Here is a 24,413-nt window from a genome sequence, read left to right on the forward strand (position 1 = left end):
GTTAAGCACTCATAGTTTTAATATTTCACCCCATTATGTCTTTTACAAATTACACCTAGACATTTGAAATTATATTTACTGGAGACAAAATAATAAATGCACAAAAAAACTATTCTAATAGCAAAATTCTTCAATAATAATTAATAGTGATTTTTGCTTTCTGCACAGCAGTCATCTGAATTTTACTGTTAATGAGGATATTTACAAAATAGAAGAAATTTAAACTGTGCCTGTAAACAGAGTCTTGTGCCATATATAAGAGCCACTGATTAATGAGCCTTTCCCAATAACATTAAAATACAGAGGAGCATTATTCATTGCCGTAACCTATCTGGTTATTTTCTGCTACATCCTTGATGTTCACAAACGCACTCATCTACGTCATGTACTCCCAGAGCAGCGAGCCGACCTTCAGGGATTAGGCCTGTTTTCGGAAGGAAAGTGTTTTTGCACCTGTGGTGTGATTTTAGAGCTGCTTTCTCTCAACAGAGGGGTGAGGGCAAAACTGTCAGGGGGTCACACATGAAAAGAGAACCTGGTTTCCAGGCTAAAGGGTGGTGCCATTAACAGAGCCACCTGGCCAGCTGAACTCTCACTAAAGGAGGAGCGGTGGGAAAGTCTCCCCTGGCAGTGAAAAACTCTCTAAGATGTTCAGCACACAGGCCCAGCTGAGGTTAGAAACTCAATTTACAATGTGACCACTTATCACACATAATCACAATGGCCTTGGAGCTATTATGGTCAACCAAATATTTTGTGTAGTCCTGAACTGAGAACAATCTGTTGTCAGGAAATTTGCTTGAGGATTTCAAAATGTAACAGGACAGAAGAAAAAAAAAAAAGAACATAAATGAAAACAATCCTCCGGAGCTGGCTGGAGGAGCGCGGAGCTGTGTGTGCCGTGGTTGTTGTTTCTCTCTTCCTCTGTTAATGAATGCAGAGGTGATCTGTTTGTCTGAGGAAGAGAGCAGAGGGGAAGCCTGATTTCCACTCCATTTTATCTGTGCCCCACAGCCCCTGCCAGTCAGCCCCCTGTGCTCCCACATGCCGGGGTCCCACAGGAAGCAGCACTCCATGAAGGGCAAAGGTCAGGGAAGGAGGGAAAGCCACTCGTCCTTTCATTCACCACCAAACCATCAAAACACAGCAGTGTGACTGCGCTCCTTCCTTTGGCCGTCTTAAAACAATAATAATAATTCATGAATAATCATGAGGTAACATGACTTCTTAAAACTCACAGTGTGAATTTATGTGTCATTTAAAAAATGTATATGGTCATAGAATTATGTCACAGTAGAATGGTATTGGAGGTGATGTTTTTTGTGTGCTTTTAGTCTCAACTGCACACAAATTAATCAATTTACTTTTACATTTTTTATACTGTTTTTATATAACATAAGCAAAATTGGAAATTAGCACCAGCCACCAGCCAAATGGTGGTAAAATATGCAAGTGATTGATAGATTTGCTTTACTTACCAGCCTAAACACAATGCTAATCTATTAAGTAGCGGATAGATTTTGGAATCCACCATCCACAATAGCAAGTGGACAAAAAAGTTAATGTTCAACCCTGATTATAAAACTTAAATACCATAATTCTAGTGTCCACAGATGTTATGTTGGATGCATCTTCTTGTACTGATTTAGGATTTAAAAGCATCTCCCTTTGTGTATTGTGAATATGATTTTCAAAAATGTTGAAATAGCTCTCATAAGACTAACAAATCAAAAACTAACATTTATAGTATGTCATAAACTAAGAAAACTGTGCATGTGATGCAAATATTTCACTGTGTGGACAGTTCTTTTGAAGAATAGTAATTCCATCAGCAGGTGAGACACAATTTTAAAAAGTCACAACAGGTTTATTGATCCATAGCAAATTAAAAACAGAGTGAATGAAAAACAATTTGCATAATCATATATTATCTTAAAAAGAAAAGCAAATAAGGAACACCGTCTGTCCAGCAGAATCAGATTCATAAAAATAATAGAAATGTCATTTCTAGCATAATTCCTTTTGCGTGTTGTCTATTTTAAGGAAGCAGGAACACAAAATATAATTTGATCTACAAAAACTAAGCAAAGCAAAATCACCAAAATGAAAATTTTATGAGTAACTGAAGCAAAAGCATTAAAGTTGTATATTAATAAAAAAGGGAATATTCTCTGATTTCAAGTATCTCCTTTCAGACAAAATACAGATACGCCTGTATAAAATAAAAACATCTCATACATGTCCTGCATGCATGCTTCATTGTAATTTTCCATTCATAACTTGTTGCCTAGTTGCATTAATTACAATTATTTGAGTGATATCCGTATGTCCAACATTAATTAAAACTTGATGAATCCATGGGACTGTGTGTTTAAGAGCAAGACGAGCTGTCAACATAATGCCTCCCCATGGAAAACGATCAGTTCTGCAGGAAATCAACAAACTCACATTAAATACTCGGGTGAGGAAGGGTTGTCACTGGTAGACCCAGTTTCGTGGTAACAGTTTGCACCGGACAGTTTCTCACATTTTTGTTTGTATGCATCCCTCTCTCGCATCAGTCTGTTCAGTTCATGTTTCAGCTGCTCGACCTGTGACACCAGGCTCGTCTTCTCGTGCTCCAAAACGTGTTTCTGCTGGACGCGCTTGTAGCGGCAGGACTGTGCGTAACCTCTGTTTTTCAGGGTCCGGCGCTTCTGCTTCAGACGCATCACCTCGTCCTTGCTGAGGCCTCTGAGGAGTCGGTTGAGCTCCCTGACGGACATGGACACCAGCTGGTCGTCTGAGAAGTGGTTCTCGGCGTTGGATCGTCTGTCGTGGCGGCTGTGCTGCTGCTGGTGGTGCGCACCGAGGACCTGCTGGTCCTCCGGAGACTCTGGGGACGCGCACCCCACGTCTTCTTTGAGATATGGGTCTTGACAGTGACTGCTGGGGATGCCTTGCATGTCGGGGTGACCCGAGAGTCCCGGGTAGTGCTGGACAGGCTCGCTGAGGTGTCCGTACCCTTCGTATTCAGCTTGGAAAGGTGGCGGATGGTGGCCGTGCGGCACAGATGGGTGTCCCTGCTGCGCCGTAGCGCCGATTAGGGCCTCCATTGCGTCCTCGGGTGTCAAACCGAAAGCTTGGGGGTACATTTGCTGAGGGTAACCCCCGTTGTTGGGTATCCAGAAGTGGTTTCCCCCGGCGTTATTTCTCTGCTCGTTTGGATTGAGGTTTGGTGAAGAGGGTACCGAGTTGCAAGGGGTACTGCCAGGGGTGGAGGAAACAGAGTCCGGTCTTTGAAGCTGGCTGCATGGCCCGATGAAGGAGCGGTCCATCCCCTGCATCGCCTCCTTCTTAACGCCGAACTTCATCAAGTCGAAATCGCTGACGAAATCCATGGGGGTTTTCTGCAGTCCCAAGTGTGAATGCGCTTCAGCGGTCATAATAAATGGCAAGCTGGTCTCTTCAAAGAGCTCCAAATGTCCACAGCTATTTTCATACAGTCAATCAAAGCGCGCAGTAATTCCAAACTTTGATTTCAGCTCAGAAAGAGAGGAAAAACATGCGTGCGTAAAAGCCGCCCACCCTCTCAAACTCTGTGCGAACTGGTGAATCTGCACCGCGCAGCCTTTTTGCCTTCAGTCGCAACACACCGAAAGTCCAGTGATACCAGAGGACCGGACGCACCTCTGCCTGCTCAGGAGAAGCGCACTTTCTTCATAAAGCTGCATTGGCATGATGTCACGCCTTCCAGGCTACACCTCCACGCTTCTCTCCAATGAAAACACGCAGAGGAGGGAGATTTGCATAAAAGCTGCTACGAATCTGTCCCCACGAGCTATTCGTGATAATCATTTGACCAGAACCTATAAATGTCTGCACAGCGGCACATTACCTTATGCAATATGTTTTTTTTCCCTTGTTTGACTTGTCCTCCATTTTACATTTAGGCCTGTTTGTCCCACAGGAGTGTTTAAATTTATCAAAGTGTGTATGAAGCTCAGTCCCACACACACATACACACACACACACACACACACACACACACACACACACCCCTGTACAGGCAGTACTTTCATTGTTTTTCAAGCATATCCACTAAACATATGGCTTTCTTTTGCTTACTTCAAACATATATAAATATAACTGAATACAATTTTATTTCAGCCATAATTCGATTTATATTAATACCCGAATTTGTGGTGGTTTCTATACGTTGTCATGACAGCCTAATTTCACTTGAACAACAAAAAGGCTGCACAACAATTCGTTTGACATTATTGTGGTGACTGTGCTCTTTAGTTAGTACACAGGAAAACACTGACATCTTGTGGCCATTGGTCCACACTGCAGAAGTCCCAAACTGGACCAACTCAGCGCTGAGGTGAAAACCAGCACAGGCTTGCATGAGTGCAAGATGAAGCAAACGATTTTTGTGACCTGTAAACTTAGGATCATGTTTTATATGTAAATTAACATAATTAAGAAAAACATCCACGTTGTTAGACTGATTCAGATGAAAACATTTTAGAAATCATCATCATATTACAAGGCGTTCCAGATCCTTTCATGGTCTGTTTTCTTAATTGTATGATTTTTGCTGTTTTGATCTGTGTTGTCTTTGGAGATATTTCAAGCTCTACCACTCTTGTATTGAATTTACAATACTAGAAATTCTGGGGGAATCTGTGGAAGAGACCTCAACGTATTGTAGTTAATGAGCCACACACAGCCCAGTTTTATATCCAGCGGACCAGTAAAACCATGGCAGAATAACCTGTGAATAATGCCAGTTCTTTTAGTGTAAAGAAGTGCAAGCACATTCTTTCATCCATTTACAAAACAGATAATGAACAGACTAAAAAAGAGAAATAAATGTGATTTCAACAATATGTCTCACCTTTTCCTTATTCAGTCAGTCTACCTTACTGCTCAACCTAACCAACCCAACCAACGAAGGCAATGAGCACTAGCCAGTCAGAGGGAAAGTGGGCTGGGTCATGCCTTCACCATTATAGGAAAAGAAAGTTTGTGCCTTACAAACCATTTACAAATCAAAAGTTTTGGCAGTGCCTTACCAATAGGGTTCCACCAATATTGTTTTAAGATAGAAGTCTGATACAGATTATTTTGTACTGAAGTGGCTGATTGAAAATATTTTGCAGTGTTCACTATCTTTAAATGACCAAATAAGTTTTCATTGTTTTTTTCCAGAGAACTATATTCTGGTCCTCTGAAGCATTTTGTAGGCAAGTGGCGTACGGTAATTGCCATAAGCTATATGCACACTATTGTGCATATCATCTCATCACATGATCAAATAGAGACTTTTAATTGGACAACAAAAAACAGGCATATTACCGAGCAATCGTCATTGCTCACAGGGGCCTGTTTTCCACAAGACATACTGCTGGAGGCTCCCCCAACTCACGGGCCCCAGGACCCATCGTCTATATTTAGGCCCCTGAAGTTGGCTACTCACTGTTTAAACTGCTCTTAAAACCTGGCACCTCTTAGCCATCACAAGTGCATCAATATCAGGTGTGCAAAGTCATCTAAAGGGCCAGGGGCTGAATATTTGACACCCCTTTCTTAGACACTTGCTGATTTTACAGTGGGTCGGCACAAGGCTCCGACAACCAGAGGAGGGCAAAGCATCCCACCAGAAATCACGAGCCCCCCGACAACAGCTCTTTAACATCTCTCACACAATAAAAACCTGGCATGTTCCAGGATGTGCTGTCTGATTCAGGCATGTCACCCCTAGTGGTGTCCAGAGGTGACAAGGCTGCACGGGATATCAATGGGTTAAGCGACATTCCTGCCCTGAGGTGACCCTCTCAGTCAGTGCTTGCTCCAAAGATAGTGAAAGCTTCACTGACAAGATAGAGGACTCAAGCCAAAACCAATAGAAAGTGCTGTCCGAGAACACAGAGGCATTGTTTCACTCAGCTTTAGTTGCTGGGAATAAAGGAAAAGAGGAGACAGTGAGGCTGAGCAAGGACTGTTGAGGGACACATATAAGGATTTATGTCAGCACGGCAGGGTGACAGTATGTGGTATGCTAATGATAGGATGCTTAACAGTAAGTGCACATCACCAGCAGACACGTTTTGCCACAAAACAGCCACACCTCGTAACATTTAATTTCTACACACGATCAAAGCACCAACAGCTCTTGTAAACAAGGCTCCACTTTATTTACATCTGACAACTGAGACCATTATGCTGACATGGATATTAATTTCATATCAATTCTGTGTGCCAACCTGCCTACAAACTCCACCAATCATGTAGCTTCTTGTTTAAGGTTGGGGCTAAATGCAGTTGGGGTTTAGGTCTGCCAATTCTGTTAAAGTAGGCAGGATTTATCTACTGCCTGAGAGGCTGGAAGCACAAATGCTTTCACATCCCAAGGCCCACTTTACACGTACTGTGCTGCCATCGATTATGAAACTGATGCAGAAACCACATATAATAAAAGACAAGCACTGTCACTAGTGTGTTTTTCTGGTTTTCTGTTGCCAGACAACCACATGATGACCTTTAAAATGTGACCTTATTCAAGTTTAGCCAGGCTGACGCATGACGGTGTGTCTTCTAGGAAGCTGTAACATCCATAGCCACCCAGAGTTTTGTCTATTTTGTGTCACAAAAGAAAACAGCTTGCATCACAACATCCTTTAACTGGCCGTAGCTGGCCGATTAGCACCATGAAGGCAATTAGCAAAGGTTGATCATGTGGATATCAACAGGCATTCACTTGCTTCTCCCAAAATATGAACAAATGTGACTACTGGAGAGATGTCCTATGTACTGTCGGAACAGCCAACAAGAATACTAGTGATAGCTTCAGCCTTAATAAAGGATGAGAAAAAACACAGGACCACTCTTTGTTGGTGGATGCATTATGACTGTGTCAACCTCACAGAAATGTACGACGTCTTCTTTCTGTATACATAACATCTTTCCCTCATGGCAATTGGGGTTCTTTGTGTTTCAGTCGCTATTATGTAAACACAAGGGGCTGTAACTAAGAGTTAGCTTCACTTACCTTCCAGTCCACTGATAATAAACATGGAGCGAACAAGTAGCGTTAGGAGAAAAGCCATGGCCAGACAACATAAAGGAGAAGTCATGATTGCTGGAGAACAACTCAGGTATGAAGAGAAAGAGAGAGCAGGGGAACATAATAAATATCTATGATCAGACTCACAGGAAATGCAAGGTTTAAGGTTAAACATATGGCTAATCTGAATCTCATTTCAAGGTTGAGACTTCATGATGGAAAACTTATAAAGGACCGACGCTATCATCTGCGCACGTATCCCAACTGCTTTGTGGCACAGGAACTTATAGACTGGCTTGTGAGCCATAAGGAAGCTCCAGATCGAGCAACAGCTGTCTGCCTCATGCAGCACCTCATGGACCATGACATCATTCACCACGGTAAGAAGGAAGCAACAACAACAACAACACACATTTCAGCAAGGGAATATTGGAAGACCTCCTGTACAAATGAAAACTAGGATTACCGCCTGGCAGTTGTATGTCTCCATGGACCAGTCAAGTTGCAGTTACAGTTTACATCCATGTTTGTCCAGACTCACATGTAGCCATGACAGTAGACAATCTTTCAAATGTGGATGTTGCTGCAAAATAGCAACATATTCTAAAACGTGGTTGCTTCACACACATCGTCAACCCAGTAGCATTCAAGATCTATGCAATCAGCACAGTTTCAAGATGGACACCTAAGATTAGTGTCACCAACTCAGTGTCCGACCAAATGTCTCCTGTCTTTGTTCCCGAGTAATGGCATTAAATAATGGCAGAACGTTCTGTCATCACTTCATTATTTAACCCTCTTGGACATTTCTGTGAAATTGTGTCATAATAAGCATATGAATTCTTGACCTATGGCCAAAAACACATTTTTGAGGTCTAAGGGACTTTTGACCACCAAAATCTATTGAGTTCATCCTTGAGACCAAGAGGACCTTTGTGCTAAATTTAAAGAAATTCCTTCACAGTTTTCTTGACATATCATGTTCATGAGAATGAGACTGATGCAAGGTCACAGTGGCCTTGACCTTTAACCATCAAATTCTGATCAGTTCATTGTTGAGTCCAAGATGTGCCAAATATGAGCAAATTCCCTACAGACGTTCTTGAGGTACGTAGTCCCCGAGAATGAGAGGAGCATGGTCACAGTGATGTTAACCTTTGATCTTTGACCACCAAAATCTAATCAGTTCATTGTTGAGTCCAAGCGGACGATTGTGCCAAATTTGAAGAAATTCCTTCCAGGCGTTCTTGAGTTTTCACGTTCACGAGAATCGGACAGACAACCCACCACAGATATTGCTGGCATGGAGGCGTAAAAATGTTACTGTAGCATCATTCAGAGACCAACTAACTTATCTAAAACTGTATGTTGCCTTTTCTTAGTCTGTGATAAGAGGACAGTATTGAAGGATGCCAAACTGCTGTACCGTTTCCGTAAGGATGACGGAACATTTCCCTTCAATACAGAGGTGAAAATCTTCATGCGAGGACAGCGACTCTATGAACAGTAAGAGCTGCTGTTTGTTTTGTGCTGTGATTCTCTTGTTTGACCTTGAAGTCAACTATTACAGTCGTGATCTCTCTATGAGCTGGGGTTAAAATTCCACACACAACAAGACAGTAATATCCAGTCACATCTCCTTCCAGCACTTTTCAAAAGTAATTTGCAGGTTAGGACACATCAGATCAGTGTTTTTGTGTCTGTTATAGTCTCATAGCGGACAAGAACTCCATTCTGCAGCTAAGAGAGGAGCATGGTGTTGCATATCAGCGCTCCTTTCCTGGCTGCCAGTTGATTGACTGGCTCCTTCAGAACGGAGAGGCAGAGAGCCGGCGTCGGGGACTGGAGCTGTGTCGCGCATTGCAGGAGCATGGCATCATTCAACATGGTGAGGGGAGTCCTCGTTTGCCCTTTGATGTACAGCACCAGGAGTAAGCGGGCTGTCAGCAGCTGCTGGCAGTGGGTGGCCAGCTGGGACTTTTGCAATCTAAAGCAAATAACACCCATCAACTTTTTGTGAAAATACCATTAAATCTATAACGTGTTGTTTTGTGCTCTCTCTCCCAATCCCATCACTAGTGGCAAAGAAGCATGATTTTTTTGACAGTGGACTGCTCTATCAGTTCTGCATCAATTTTCGCCGCAGACGCCGCCTATCTGAACTGGTAAATGAAAGTGAACAAAACGATGACGAAGGTGTGGCTGTGTCGACACCAGAGGACAACCATCATGATAGTCCATTTGCTCTGCGCAAAAACCCATCCCAGGAGGGCAACAGTGCTTTCCAGTCTGGTAAAAAATAACTCTCCGCACTTTTTGCCCTTTACACACTTCTTCTGTGAATCCTGATTATCACATCATGATTTTACTACTAATTCAATCCCAGTGGGGTCAGGTAAAGATGTAAAACAGGCTACCAGTGGACGTCGAGGCAGCTTGAATTCCCTTCAGCTTCACTCTGCTGGATTTGCACCTCTTGTCCAAATGTCTTCAGCTTCAGTGGTGAGATACAATCCTAAATCAGGCAAGTGTGTAATTAATTTTCATCAAATGTTTCAAGACACCTTGTATATTAGGGTCCAAAATTGGAAAATGGTGACTGTTGAAATGTTTTAATACTTTTACAGTGCTTAGAAGACATTTTACATGTGAAGAGATATTGGCACCTGGTGCACCTTTCATCAAGAAAGTGTTGACGGTGAGTTACTATCATGGCTAAATCATGGCTATTTAAGAGCTAACAATTACAGTACCACCAGGATTTTAACAGCATTCATTCTGTATAATCTGAATAGTACTCCAAAGTCAAAAAGTGGATAATTAAAGCATTTATCTGTGATGCAAGTGAGGGACAAAACTGAGGTACTTCTTTCAAATGGAAACTTGGGATGAGCTTTGCCCACAGCTTTTGTGGCATCAACACAAAAGCATTCTTGTCTATTTACCATTTTAAACAAAGCATTAACTCGGGCCCCCTTCACAACTTACATTAGAAACAAGACACATTCCTGGAGAGATTATTTTCCACATGAACAAATGAAGCTGCATCTCACCAAGAATAAACCACATAGATTCCTTTTAATTCCTAAAGAATTAATGTGTAATTTATCTCACCCTCCTTCCATCAGGTGATAGGAGATGCCCTGGGCTGGGGGTTTGTTGTCAGAGGCATGGCTCCCTGTTATGTGCAGGCTGTTGACCCTGAAAGCCCTGCAGCATCTGCTGGAGTCAAGGTATATACGTTACATTCATGATGGCACTGACAGAGAAAACAGTAATCTCAAAGGAGTCTGAAAACAGCACATATTTGACTCTGAGACAAAAAGCAAACCCATGTGCTTCACATCATCTTCTTTAGGTGCGGCAGTTTGTGTGCCAGGTGAACGGACAGTGCGTTCTCTACATGAACTACAAGACAGTCTCAAGACTGGTGATGACAGGGCCCCGCATTGTTGTACTGGAAGTTATGGAACCACTGGAATGACAACAACTATCTTCAAGTCTGTGCCGAGAGGAAAATTTGGCTGCTTACAGTGGTCTTTTCTTTGCCTCATCAGAAATAAATCTGCCTCTTATTTGCTTATTTTGAGATGACCAAATTCTGATCTCTTTCTACCCTGACGAAATAAGGTGCAAAATACGCCTAATAAATCAGATGACTTCTTTTGCTGTGCTCATAGGATTCTGAGAGGTTTTTCCGCTCTGAGAAAAGATAAGACATACAGTTGAGACTTGGATTTGATCACTGAGACAAATTTCTGAAATTGTGCACACTCATTCATAAGTCAATCAAAATTTCTTTCTTTCTTTTTCTTGTTATCTCATTGGCTGATTATTTCAGACAATGATTACTACAGTGAAAGAGGAAAATTAGCATTTTACCATCTCAAATCAGGATTAGGTTAGAGGTTACATCTCAGGAGCTGAATTTAGGAAGTATGAGGGAAAATGGTCAAAATCTCACATTGATGTTATATTGAGCTCAGTTAGACTATGTCTGGGAGAAACAGGCTGGACAAGGACAAGATCTTATTATGAATTTTCCTTTCCTCTGGGTGTCTTAAAGTCTTTGGCTCTTGTTTCAGATGCAACTACATTTGCTGGAACTGTATTATAATACTATGAATGTATTTGTTTATTAAATTATAGACTGCTATAGGCAGGGTACATGTGCTGATTTCTGGGGGGAACAAAATCAATGAAAATGGTTACCTGGGTGGCAGCAAGAACATGATAACTACAGTACAAAGGGTGTTGTGTTTTCATTAACCTGCAGTCATGAGCAACAAATGCCATCTTTTTGTGACTGAAAATAAAACATTGCATTAATACGACCCCAACGAATACTAACTTTTGGCCATCCAGCCCCTGCCCAGCACCCTGCTACGACTTCCGTCTTTTTGTCGTCGCCATTTTGGATTGAGAGTTGGCTCACTTAGAGCAGATAGCGGTAGCTAACAGGCTGTCCCGGCCACCAGTGCAAGTACAAGAATTACCAAGAGGAGTACTGGTAGTCAATAGTTTCTGGAGTGTACTGTTTTCATTAGATGTGCACCACCCTGTCCCGCCTTTCGTCCCTCCAGCTAGCCGGGAGCTGCAGCAGAGCAGATGTGACTGCTAACCAGCTAGCTTGGTTGGCTAGCTGTGGAGCTGAGCATCAGCACCGGCTCTGAGGAGAGCGAACACACCACTACCAATCTGCACATCCCGACCAGCCACTTTAACTTCTTTGTTCGCCATTTATGTTGTGAGACGACCCGTGTAAAACAAGTCCTCAGACGTATCACAAGGTGAGTGCAACGCGTCGACTGAATTCGTCAGTGAAAATGAAGAAATAAATAACGCTAACCGGCTATGCAACGCTAGCTTTGGTGCTGGCTAAGTAACGTTAGGTAACCAAGCTGATATGAGCGGGCAACACGGCTAATGTTGGCTAGCAGCTCACAAAGCTAACAACGTGTATTGTTAATTTCCCCCAAATCACTGGATATAGCGGATGAAGACAGGTCACAGATCTGCTGTGTCTCAGTTTGTCTGATCAAACCAGCTCTTAGTCAGTGATGAAAGCTAACTTGAAGCTTGCTCTCAGAAACAGTGCTGGGCCCCTGAAGACGCTGAAGTGTTGAAAAAAGATAACGTGACCCTGCCATCAGAAGTAAATATGTTGCCAGTGATCTATTGATTGGACACAAGTGTTGAAGGGCGTGTCACCTGAAGTCTTTTTTTTTTTTTTTTACTATGTTAGTGGTTAGTGATTGAACCACAGTGTTTAATTATAAAACATATTGAATACTTTGCTTTCTGTGATTTGTCTTAAAATTAAGACTTTCTCAGACTAATAAACCATTTATTTTCTGTTTGTCAGGAGACATGTATCAACTTCCAGTTAATAACCTTACAAGAATCAGGAGGGCCAGGAAGCAAGTGAAGAAAGCACTTGGAGACATTGGACTGGAGTTCTGCAAGGAGGCAGCAGAGGTGAGTGTGCTCTAGTTTCATGTGAGTAAAAGCTCCAAGTTAGACTGAGAATCATGGCTTACCATGGATGTTTAGCGATAACATTCATTCATGCTTCAAAACATAGTGTTAGGAGTGTATCTCTGTGACATTCTTTTATATCTATTCAGAAAATATGTGAAAGAAATTAAAGGCAGGGTAAATATATGCAAACTCAGCAGAATTTGTCCAAAGCCAGTGTGGCCATACTATTATTGTGCTTTAACAACTCTAATAGACATAAACAATCACAAGATATAGACGGTCAGTCAAATACATTTACTTAACAGCCAAAACTTACAGTAACTTAAGAAAGAAAAAGATAAATAATAAGAATCGAGAGACACACACAGTAAGACACTTTAACCAAAGGGACAGATTGTACCTGACAGCTTCAGTATAGTCTAACTACTCTTTCTTTATACATATTCTTGAACAAAAAAAATTAAAACAGCCCTTTAAATCATTCTGTGGAGAATTCATAGTTTGACCCTAACCACTGAAGTATGCATCTGCTTTAATGTAGTCTGTGTGGTGCTTAACCCTTGGAAACCTGGAGCGATATCACTTTTCTTGTGCTGCGCTCAGACACCTTTCACACATATTCAGACCTTGGAACCCTGAGCAAATTGGTGCAATATCTTTCAAAAACATGGGGAAAAAAAGGCAATGAGCATCTTGGTAAGAAATGTCACACAAATTGCACAACTCATTTTCTTGTTTTTTAACATTCTCTTTTTCTTATGTTGCTCATTGCCTTCTTCCCATGTTTTTAAAAGAAAGAAAGTTTGCTCAGGTTTCAAAGGGTTAGAGGGAAATTTCTTTTGATGCTCCTCATTTTCTGTAATAATTACAAATTTTCTAGTAATACTCTGCTTTTTTCCCTATACATAACTAACAGTGTCTGTAACTCAACTAAATCTTAAAGCTTCAATAGCCCCAACTTAATAAATAGTCTATTAGTGTGTTCTCTTGGATCCACTTTATAAGTAATTCTTACTCCTCTTTCTGAAATATGAACAATGGCTTCATGTTACTAATGTTTGTGTTGGCCCACACTTACACACAATAACTTAAGTATCGCAAAATAAGTGAACAGTACGTAATTCTCATTGCTTGTAATTTAACACACATTATGCTTTGTTCAAAACAAAATATTTTTTTAGACACCTTTGCATGATTGTGTATCATTACAAATATGCCTCAATCTTTTCACATCTGCCCACAGGAGTTCAAAGAGTTTTGCCCCGATGAGCAATTTGTAAAGGGCAGTCTTTGCCTTGATATCTGCGGATGGGATCCATCATCCTCTAAAACACAGGTAAATCGTATTTCTGTGCACAAGGCCTTTTGCGAATGCATAGGCACAAATCACCATATTTGGCTTAATGCCATTGTTTTTTCCTTGATGTCTTTTAGGAATACAGATCGAAGCCATTTTGCTGCACAGAGTGCCCATTTTCTTCCAAATACTACTCAGGCTACAAGAATCACTTCCGCAATGTACACAGGAAAATCTTTGAGAGTAAAATTCTGCTCAACTGTCCATACTGCACGTTCACTGCAAGCAAGAGAACTTTGGAGACGCATGTTAAAATATTCCACATACCCAGTTCAGCACGGCAGAATTATGGGAACTCACAGGCAGCAGCATTGGGAAAGAAGGACAAAGCGTACTTTGATAGAGTCAGACAGGGAGATGGTGTGGAGAAAGCAATGTACTTTTGCAAAAAATGCACGTTTCGGGACACGCTCTACAATGTTGTGAGAAGGCACATTTACAGGGAACATTTTCAGCATATTGTCTCACCATATCTTGGTATGGTTTCCGAATCGTCTGTCAAAAATGGTGCTAATTCTGTCAATGGCAACAACATCCTCTGTAAACGCTGCCAGTTTTCCACTCGTAGCTATGAGGCTCTAGTACAGCATGTTATAGAGTACCATGAGCGCATTGGTGCTCAAGTAACCACCATGATTGGACATGCTAATATTGTTGTTTCCAGGCCTCAGTCCTTGCCAGCTGCTCCACAGAAGGCCCCTCTGATGATTAGCAGGGGCCACACACTCAGAGCTGACCAAATAGCGCAACCAGTAATTGGCTATTTAAAGCCAGCGCCCCCTAGTGTTAAAAGTCAGTCCTCCATCACAGCCAGTCAGGTGCATGTCACAGTTCCTGGCAACAGCACTGTGGCTGAAAATAATGCTGGTGGTGTTAACACAGCACAGACACAGAAGTGGAAGATATGCACAGTTTGCAACGAGCTCTTTCCTGAAAACCTCTACAATGCTCATTTTGAGAACGCACACAAGGCAAAGAAAGTGTGGGCACTTGCCAAGTACATCATGAAAATCCACAACTTCACTAGCAAGTGTTTGCTTTGCAACCGCTATCTGCCCAGTGATACACTGCTAAACCACATGCTAATCCATGGGCTCACTTGTCCACAGTGCCATGCTGCTTTCCACAATGTTGAGAAGCTGATAGAGCATGTGGCCCAGGCTCATCCTGCTGACTTTGTTGGACCCCCTGGTGCATCACCTCTGACCTTTGATCTCACCATTAAACAAGACAAGTCCAGAAATGTACAACTCGTTGTGCTCACTTTTAACATGAAGGAATCTGTCAATGGTCAAGATCAGTCAGCTGCTGCTCAGAATAGTGTTCCACCTCTGGTCAAACTAACCGCTCCCAGAATGATTGAAAAGAAAAGTGAACCACTTGCTAGAAGTTACCCCTCTCAGGCTAACAAGACTGAGGTTGGGAAGACTCTGTGTCCACTGTGTTTCACCATCCTCAAAGGTCCCATCTCTGATGCTTTAGCCATGCATCTGAGAGAGCGACACCAAGTGCTCCAAACAATGCATCCTGTTGAAAAAAAGATGACATACAAGTGCATTCATTGCCTGGGAGTGTACACCAGTAACATGGTTGCGTCTACAATCACACTGCATCTTGTGCAGTGCAGGGCTGTTGGTAGGAACCAGGCAAGCCAAGGCTTCAAGTCTCCCCTGACCCTCAACTCATCCGGGGCTGGCTTCCTAAAGAGGCAGCCACCAACACAGGCCATGTCCAACCCCAAGAGATTAAAGCTGAGCAAGGACTCAAAGATTTCCTCGACAACCGTTGGAAATCAGTCCGAATCCGATGGCCTCGCTCTGGATCCTAGAAGCTATGAACACAAGACTTATGAAGCTAGGAAAAATTTCTTGACTGCCTACTTCAACCGGCGACCATACCTCTCTCCTCAGGAAGAGGATAAGCTGTCTGCAAGTTTGTGGCTTTGGAAATCTGACATTGCTAGTCACTTTGCAACCAAGAGAAGGGCGTGTGAGAGACAGTGTGAGACCAAGAAGGTGTCCGTCCTGCTCGGCTTTGACATGCACGCTCTGAAGAAAGTTAAGCATGACTTGATCTTTGAGGAGAGCAAGCCTGTTGGCACCTTAGTGGGGAGATCTGTAGGCTTTAAGTCTGGTACTCCAAGCACAGACCAAAACAAGCAGGTTGAGACACTAAACTGTACCTTAAAACTCAGTACATGCACAGAGACAATTTCCATTGATTCAGACAGTGAGCCAGAAATAGAGGAAAGACCAACCGAGAATGGAAATGTTGACACAAACCAAGACGAGAATGTAAAATCTGTGGAAACGGTAAACCTGACAGAAGAGCCAGAACCTTTGAACACGGACGAGCCCTCTAAAGAGGAGAGCCCTTTGCAAGATGGGAACACAAACGCTTGCATGACTCTCTGTTAGTGTCCCTGCTTAGCAGTGTGCCTTGGTTGAGAAACGGTGTATAAATTAAGACAAGGAAGAAAAAAAACACAGGCCTACAGATGGTTACAAATCACAAATATTTGGTCAAATGGCATGGGTGACTAAATTCTTCAATTCCAGGTGTTAACCTTGTTACCAGTGTTGGAAAGAAGAAAAAAAAGTTACATCATAGCGCATAAATATATGGCGTATGTAAGTGACATTGTATATATTTAGCCATTGTTCTTTGTTAGTTTCTTCATACAATCTGTGTTATTCACCTTTTAACTGTCACAGGATTTATGAAATGAATATGGAAGCTTCCCCACCTCCATAGGTTTTTTTTCCCTCTACTGTGACAAAAAACTGTATCATATTGTCATTTCACATTTAGAACGTGTAGGATATGCTAACTGCTTATGTACATGTTTTAATAAATATGTTTGTTAAATAAAAACGTTTTGATTTTTTTTTTCCCTACACCAAACACTCAATTATCTTTAGTGCCAGGTCTTGAGAAAACAGCCATTTTAAAAACATTATGTAGAGAACATGATGAAGCTTTAAGAGAAGCAAAATTGGTTGGAAGGAAGGTTTATGTAACTGATGCCTAATCTTAACAGGGACGTAATGGAAGATATGCCTAAAATGTCTTTTTTTTAGTTGTATAACTTTGTAAGGTGCAATTAGCGGGAGATAAATTAAAAAAAAAAAAAATCTGCAGGTACATGCTTTTGTAATAGTTAAGTGGAAGGCATCAGCTATTGGATATACATTAGGGAATTTTTTATTCACCACAGTAAGCATTAAAGTGTTAAAAACAACTACAGATGCCTAAAATAAGCTTTATATACAAGAGGTACAGCAATAGCTAAAACACTGCAAACATTTTACAAGCGAGGGGACCCCATTGAGTTCATTTTCAAGTAAAATAAAACATCTTAAGCTTTTTCTACATCATATCTTAAATTAAGATGCCATATTTTTTAGTATGAAAACAAATGATGCAGGCAGTTTTGAAGAAAGTCCATGTTGATTTGTGAATGTGAAATTTACCTAAAACAGACTTTTTAGATCTTCAATGAACAAACATAAATACATTATCATTATATACACACAGAACTATCCATACTGGGGCACATACAAAGTCAAAAAAGTAAGGGAAAGAAAAAGATGAAAAAGTGATAGTCTGTAAATCCAGAATACTGTCTCATTGTTTCATAGTTCATTTTTATTGCCTTTTTATTCTGAAGCCCTGTTTTTGCAGTGCCATATTGTTGTAGATTTGATAGTTAAGTTCAGAATCTGGTTTGGAGTCTGCCCACTTCTTGTCATTGTGGAATCTTCCCAATAATAAAAATGATTGTCCAGATAATATACAGTGGTGTGAAAAAGTGTTTGCCCCCTTCCTGATTTCTTACTTTTTTGCATGTTTTCCACACTTAAATGTTTCAGATCATCAAACAAATTTAAACATTAGTCAAAGATAACACAAGTAAACACAAAATGCAGTTTTTAAATGAAGGGTTTCATTAATGAGGAAGAAAAAAATCCAAAGCTACATGGCCCTGTGTGAAAAAGTGTTTGCCCCCTAAACCTAATAACTGGTTGGGCCACCCTTAGCAGCAACTACTGCAATCAAGCGTTTGCGATAACTTGCAATGAGTCTTTTACAACGCTGTGGAGGAATTTTGGCCCACTCATCTTTGCAGAATTGTTGTAATTCAGCCACATTGGAGGGTTTTCGAGCATGAACCGCCTTTTTAAGGTCATGCCACAGCATCTCAATAGGATTCAGGTCAGGACTTTGACTAGGCCACTCCAAAGTCTTCATTTTGTTTTTCTTCAGCCATTCAGAGGTGGACTTGCTGGTGTGTTTTGGATCATTGTCCTGCTGTAGAACCCAAGTTCGCTTCAGCTTGAGGTCACGAACAGATGGCCGGACATTCTCCTTCAGGATTTTTTGGTAGACAGCAGAATTCATGCTTCCATTTATCACAGCAAGTCTTCCAGGTCCTGAAGCAGCAAAACAGCCCCAGACCATCACACTGCCACCACCATATTTTACTGTTGGTATGATGTTCTGTTTCTGAAATGCGGTGTTACTTTTACGCCAGATGTAATGGGACACAGACCTTCCAAAAAGTTCAACTTTTGTCTCGTCAGTCCACAGAATATTTTCCCAAAAGTCTTGGGGATCATCAAGATGTTTTCTGGCAAAAATGAGACGAGCCTTAATGTTCTTTTTGCTTAGCAGTGGTTTTTGTCTTGGAACTCTGCCATGCAGGCCATTTTTTGTCAAATCTCTGTCTTTTTTGCCAGATACATTTGATGCAAAATTTTAAAGGAAACCTCTTTAACTTTGTTATCAAGACAGTACTTGTCCCCAACTAGCCAGACTTTCTGCCAATTAATTTCATCATAAATTGAAGCCCAAGAGTGTGTTTAATTGAACACATCAACTTCTCTGATGAATATACATCTATTAGGTGTGTCAGTGATTGAATCCTCGATTAATGAACCTCTCAAAAGCTGTAGCACCCCCCTTGGCAATGCATCAAAAACTATTACATATTCTTTGGGAGAAACTTTTAAGCTTAATTTGGAGAAGAATTCAGTATATGTCAGTATATGATATTGGACTTAAGAGATAAAAATGAAACTGAAATTGAATTGAAATTACAGTTTGTACAGCCCTTTGAGGCATGTTTTGTGATTGGTATACAATGAATTTTGACTTGACTAATCTGCAAAGCACTTTGGGTTGCCTTTGGGTATGAAATGTGCTATATAAATTTGCCTTGTCTCGCCTATCTCCCCCTCAGTATTAAGAAGTTGTCTCACCAACACAATGCCATTGTGAACCTATTTCACATAATTAAGACATTTTTTAATGTTGAACATTCTTATTGTTCCAAATGAAATAATTAGCCATTGAAAAATTATATTTGTAAGACTTTTTCCAGGCCAGCATAGCTTGTTTGTGTAATTTGGCTAACTTTACAGGTGACTTATTTATGTTGTTATTATATTTTAGTAGAAAATGAACTCCATCTATTAAATTAAATACATAATTAGGGAAGGTATACCGAATGTTATCATTTGGCTTTAGTCAAATTAGTTAACAATTTCTCCTTAAAAGTATTATTAATGTTTCAAACTTAGTACCTCCAGACTAGGACCCTACAATACCAGACCACCCTCAAACATGCTTTTCCAATGAATTTGCTTTCATTTCACGGGCCCCTTAATTTCCGGTCTGTCTCCGACGTTGATTGGTGCAGCGGCAGGAGGGGGCGGGACTTCTGGCTGGTACAGTAGCAGAATTGGCCAAACGCCAGCGTGCATCACGGTCCAGGCCACAGAGTGCAGCTGCAAAGATGTCCATATTGTGTCTGCATTCACAACTACAGCTTTTAGTAACTCCGTAGCTGCCCTCTGAAAGGGGAAACAACCTTTTAGCAGCTGTAAGTATAACTGTCAATAATTATTACCTCATTTCCGTCCCACGGGTGTAGTTTTCAGTTGGTTTTGAAGCGTCTCCTGTGGACTGTTTATAAACAGCTAGTTAGCATATGAAGCTAAAACTGGTAGTATCTACGTGACTTGTAGTTAGAGCTGTCAGCGGTGGCAGGTTGGCATCTGGACGCACATATTTGGCATCATATACATCGTAATGATTTAATGCCGCTGGAGTTTAATATACTGAGCTCGTGAGGCTGCTTTTTAGCTAATGTTTGCTAGCTCGTGCTTATTTTCAAATGTTTGCTAACGTCACAGTATTATTCTTCACATTCCAGCTATCCATCAGTTTATATTCATTTCTGTACAATAAAATCTATCAGCAGAGTGCTAAAACGTGAGGTGAACAACTTACACACTGTTATTGTGTACTAATGCAGTGCAAATACTTCAAATTAACATAAAATTAAAGAGGAGCTACGCCCATTTTAAAAGTCCATACATGGTATTCCTATCATCTAAGACAGTCCAAAAATATCGTCAGCATCATCAGCTTTCTCCCAAATCCAAAAACTAGAGTGCTAAAACTCAAAGATGTGATGTCATCAAGTATAAAGTCTAGAGCTGCTCCAAAAGCAATGAATTGGTTCAGATTTTACAGATGACACTGAGCAGCCAGGGGAATGTGCTGAGTTCTGAGTATATGGGTACATTTTCTATTTCACAAATGCAATCACTACAACTGAATAAAGATCATCAGGGTATAAAAAAGGAAACAAAAAATTTGTGGGTAAACAAAATCAGGCTCCCATTAATTGTCCATGGAGCAGCTCCAGACTTTATCAGGGTGTCTACAGGTCCTTAAAAAGTCTTAAAATATCTTAGATTAGATTGTCTTAAATTCAGAGTCGATGTGTCTTAAATATTTGCGGTCACATTACCGCGAAATTTTTCCAGCCTGACAGACCCAATGACTGTTTACAATCATTGGACAGACTGAAGAATTACAATAACAAATAGCATTTATAACAGCGATGAGATTGTTTTTGTTTTACATTAAACACATTAAATTTAACTCATGCAAATTTTTCCTTACTGTTCATTTTGATCTGACATCAGTGTGTATACTTAGAGTACTTACTCATGTGTCTCTCACACACACACACACACACACACACACACACACACACACACACACACACACGGTGTGTATTTCCTTGCAGGTTTGGTCTCAAGTTTCATATAAGGTGTGATTAATTTAAATTTAACTTTGTTATATCTGTAGGCACCGTTATTGACATCACAAGTTTGTGCTTACCTCTCTGGTTTCTGGCTTTGAGAGATAGGAGGTCATGATTGAACCTTGTTAATCTAAATTTAGGTGGTGTCCCCCTTTAAACTGAAATGCCCAGCAGTGACAATGTAACTCACAGTCTTGATGTTCTCTTTGATGGTTTTCACACCTCAAGTTTCAAGTGTCTCCTGATAGATTTCCATGTCATACAGAAACTAATGGCTTACAGGAATTGATGGCACTTCTTCTCACCCCTCTCTGTGTGCTTCCAGGCTGCTACTGCTAGCTGCAACATAAGAAGAAGAAGCTCTGATGTGACAGCTGACAGAGAGGAATGGCAGGAGAAACCATAGGATCTGATTAGGCTGGCTGTGTGTTGGGGGTTCACAGTGTGGAAATAATGTCGTACAGTAACAGAGAGCTGGTGGAGTTCTTTGTAAGCTACAAGCTGTCTCAGAGGAACCACCCGACCTCTCTACTTAGGCCAGAGGGTGCTGAAGGAAGGACTGAGCGAGACAAGGCCAGCTCAGCTGCCAGTAACGGCTTGCTGGTCAACAGCAGGAATGGGGGAAGTCAGCCGGGGACGTCATCACCCCCGCATGGTGACATAGAAGCTGTAAAGGCAGCTCTGCGGGACTCAGCAGATGAGTTTGAACTGCTTTTCACGCAATCATTTAGTGACCTTTCCTCGCAGCTAGACATCACTCCTGACACAGCCTACCACAGCTTTAAGAGCGTGATGGACGAGGTGTTCAAGGATGGAGTCAACTGGGGACGTGTAGTGGGCCTGTTTGCCTTTGGCGGTGTGCTGTGTGTGGAATGTGTAGAGAAGGATATGAGCGAGCTGGTTTCCCGCATCACAGACTGGATGACCACGTACCTGGATGAGCACATCAATCCATGGATCCAGACCCAAGGAGGATGGGTGAGTCAGCAGAGGATGAACTCAGCATGCAGCTTTATTTATGGCACTGTGACTGTGCCTAGGGATGTGTCGACCCAATACAGATCTGTGTTCTACACAGTGAGGTATACAGATTTTAAATGTGGGGGGGGGGGGGAAGAGCAGATCAGCACTCAGTATTGTCAGAAACCCTGAGTTGAAGTATTGGAATTATCTGAATTGAAAAAAGTTGGATCTAACTCACACAGTTTAAAAGAAAAAACACTGAATATCTACCACTTGATTGTCGAATCTTCACTGCCTAGATGCTTCAAAGGTGGCCCTGAAAACATTGTAGCTTCATTTTCATGGAGTACAGCAGCTGCAGTCAGCTGAGAGTCACAGCAGTTACAAATTATTCCAAGGACTAATGGCCAGAAATTTGTCAACAACCTCAATCATTGTTTATCACAACCCATAAAAGTTACTGAATTTTTGATATTATTGACCACGCCATAGGATTTAAAAGAAGATTGTTTTTGTGAGTTTGTCTTTGTTTACATAGCAGTAACAATACCATAGATTTCAAACAAAAAATGTGTGTTAAATATCTTTATACCTGTGCACATACCATATATAAACATTTACATAGATACCCATATACTTAATATATATACATATATTTAAAAGTTAGTACCAACAACTCGTGTGCTATTCTGGTGTTAAGTTTGGCATTTCAACATGGGGGTCTGTTAGGATTGGCTCTGTTTTGGAGCCAGCCTCAAGTGGCAGTTCATTTTTTGGCTTCATTTAACAGCCTCGGTGGTTGCTGCTTGAAAGAAACCTAGCTGTTGTTTAACAACAAAATTTCTCCTTTTTGTCTGCATCATTTTTCTTATTCCAGGACTGCTTTGCTGAGATTTTTGGGCAGAACAGCGCTGCAGAAGCGAGGCGATCTCAGGAGAGTCTGAGAAGATGGCTGCTAGTTGGAGTCGCGCTGCTCATGGGAGTGCTGGTCGGTGTGGTCATCGCCAAGAATCACTGAAGGTGCCGCATCTCGTTCACCACGGCACACCCTGTGTAATGCTACGCCAAGAACAGTACAACTAAATAGTTGATGTTTACAAAAAGCCCAGTCTGCTTGTGCACTGACAGAATGTGGAGTGGTTGAAGCAGTTTGTGGGAGTATCCATAAAATGTAGCTTGGTGAGCTGTAACACTCCTCACCCCGCTTTGTCTTGTGTCTTTTATTTTTTTTAACACACAGCAGAGATTTCAGATGTTAGAGGGAGTTAATTTCCAGACTGGAAGTGCTTTAAATTAACCTGATAAGCTAAGAGACAGTGAAACAGATTCAGCTGGTTTGATGAGACTGCTTATTTTTATTTTTTTCCCTTTGTGTGTTATCCAAGGACCAATTTTTTATAACTTACAAACTGACGGACAGAATATAAGTTATACTTCCTTTTCACTGTGTAATGCTCAGCTCATTTTGTTGGCTGTACTGGAGTTTTAGGCATGCTTGAAAAATAAATATATTTATGTTTTTCTTGCGTCTTTTTTGTGTGTTTTATAGATCACCTTAAACAACTAGTTTCAAAATGCACAAATGTCTGTCGTCAAGCTGAGCCTTTTCCAACAAACTGTAATATTGCATGATAACTCTAGTTGACTCCAATAGAAATGTCATAGCTTCCTGTTACAATGTCATATTATTACATAAAGAAACGGCTTACATCTCAAATTTATTCAACAATTCAAATTCATAGAATTAAGTGAAAGCAAATGGCAATTCAGTTTTATTATCGGGCTAAAAAATTACAATATTGTGAGTCCAAATTGTCTCATTTTCAGGTACAGAGAAAATAAATTTACAAGTAATAAATACAGCATTTTATCTGGAGCAGATGCAGTGTGAGGAAACCTTTGGGAGATGTGATGCATTGATAAAATGGCCTAATAAACAGATACTTAATCTCATGGATCAATTCATATGCAGCCTAGATAAATAGAGTAATGCCTGCACACAAAGTTACGTTGGTACAATCCCGGTTGGATCCTCTGTCAGGTCAAAATGCTGTTAATTCAAAATTTTATATTTATACAATATAGACATACAAAAAAAGAAACAGAGGACAACATCCACCAAAACAACCACAACAAAATTTACCGCACAGTCCAATGACACAACTGAGTACTTGCAAATAATACTATTACTGAGCAACTGTATGTGGGTCTATCTCAAGACCATGGCCAAGTACGTTTTATAATAATGAAATGAATGTTTAATTTGTGTGTTAATACACTTGAATATGCCACCACCACTCCTCCGCATCCAAATTATTTTTACACGAATACATTTTTGTAAAAGTGTTCAAATTATAAGGTTTAGTATGTCACTGGTTGTAGAAACAGCTCTATCAAATACTCCGCATTTGACTTCACCACACGACAGACTGTATAGCTGC

General features: G+C 41.0%; 4 protein-coding genes across 4 annotated transcripts; 3 read left to right on the forward strand and 1 right to left on the reverse strand.

Annotated features, from left to right (window-relative positions):
* Window positions 1-1,846: 1,846 nt before the first annotated feature.
* On the reverse strand, window positions 1,847-10,223 carry mafbb (v-maf avian musculoaponeurotic fibrosarcoma oncogene homolog Bb). Its single transcript, XM_050037554.1, is given in 3 exon segments — window positions 1,847-3,389; window positions 10,166-10,178; window positions 10,180-10,223. Coding segments are annotated over 3 exon segments (1,002 nt in total). The 3' UTR covers window positions 1,847-2,444.
* On the forward strand, window positions 7,033-11,287 carry si:dkeyp-97e7.9 (DEP domain-containing mTOR-interacting protein). The gene is made up of 9 exons (XM_050037553.1): window positions 7,033-7,142; window positions 7,253-7,431; window positions 8,434-8,557; window positions 8,761-8,939; window positions 9,131-9,343; window positions 9,438-9,575; window positions 9,679-9,749; window positions 10,180-10,284; window positions 10,410-11,287. The coding sequence occupies exons 1-9, from the start codon at window positions 7,060-7,062 to the stop codon at window positions 10,533-10,535; spliced, it is 1,218 nt and encodes a 405-aa protein (XP_049893510.1). The 5' UTR covers window positions 7,033-7,059; the 3' UTR covers window positions 10,536-11,287.
* Window positions 11,288-11,468: 181 nt separating this feature from the next.
* On the forward strand, window positions 11,469-16,776 carry adnpa (activity-dependent neuroprotector homeobox a). The gene is made up of 4 exons (XM_050037552.1): window positions 11,469-11,841; window positions 12,417-12,529; window positions 13,776-13,868; window positions 13,967-16,776. The coding sequence occupies exons 2-4, from the start codon at window positions 12,422-12,424 to the stop codon at window positions 16,304-16,306; spliced, it is 2,541 nt and encodes an 846-aa protein (XP_049893509.1). The 5' UTR covers window positions 11,469-11,841; window positions 12,417-12,421; the 3' UTR covers window positions 16,307-16,776.
* A 2,846-nt stretch (window positions 16,777-19,622) lies between these two features.
* On the forward strand, window positions 19,623-23,494 carry LOC126386641 (bcl-2-like protein 1). The gene is made up of 3 exons (XM_050039110.1): window positions 19,623-19,773; window positions 21,335-21,987; window positions 22,850-23,494. Exons 2-3 carry the CDS (start codon window positions 21,463-21,465, stop codon window positions 22,988-22,990), a joined length of 666 nt encoding a protein of 221 aa, XP_049895067.1. The 5' UTR covers window positions 19,623-19,773; window positions 21,335-21,462; the 3' UTR covers window positions 22,991-23,494.
* Window positions 23,495-24,413: the final 919 nt, after the last annotated feature.

This window comes from Epinephelus moara, chromosome 24, assembly GCF_006386435.1.
Source record: "Epinephelus moara isolate mb chromosome 24, YSFRI_EMoa_1.0, whole genome shotgun sequence".
Classification (NCBI taxonomy): Eukaryota; Metazoa; Chordata; class Actinopteri; order Perciformes; family Serranidae; genus Epinephelus; species Epinephelus moara.

Excerpts from the sequence above, each read along its gene's own strand:
- si:dkeyp-97e7.9 (XM_050037553.1), top strand. The coding sequence starts at position 7,060 with ATGGAGCGAACAAGTAGCGTTAGGAGAAAAGCCATGGCCAGACAACAT. Across the intron at positions 9,344-9,437 it reads CAACAGTGCTTTCCAGTCTG|TGGGGTCAGGTAAAGATGTA; the intron begins GTAAAAAATAAC and ends ATTCAATCCCAG. Across the intron at positions 9,750-10,179 it reads TCATCAAGAAAGTGTTGACG|GTGATAGGAGATGCCCTGGG; the intron begins GTGAGTTACTAT and ends TCCTTCCATCAG.
- adnpa (XM_050037552.1), top strand. The coding sequence starts at position 12,422 with ATGTATCAACTTCCAGTTAATAACCTTACAAGAATCAGGAGGGCCAGG. Across the intron at positions 12,530-13,775 it reads TCTGCAAGGAGGCAGCAGAG|GAGTTCAAAGAGTTTTGCCC; the intron begins GTGAGTGTGCTC and ends ATCTGCCCACAG. Across the intron at positions 13,869-13,966 it reads CATCATCCTCTAAAACACAG|GAATACAGATCGAAGCCATT; the intron begins GTAAATCGTATT and ends GATGTCTTTTAG.
- LOC126386641 (XM_050039110.1), top strand. The coding sequence starts at position 21,463 with ATGTCGTACAGTAACAGAGAGCTGGTGGAGTTCTTTGTAAGCTACAAG. Across the intron at positions 21,988-22,849 it reads TCCAGACCCAAGGAGGATGG|GACTGCTTTGCTGAGATTTT; the intron begins GTGAGTCAGCAG and ends TTCTTATTCCAG.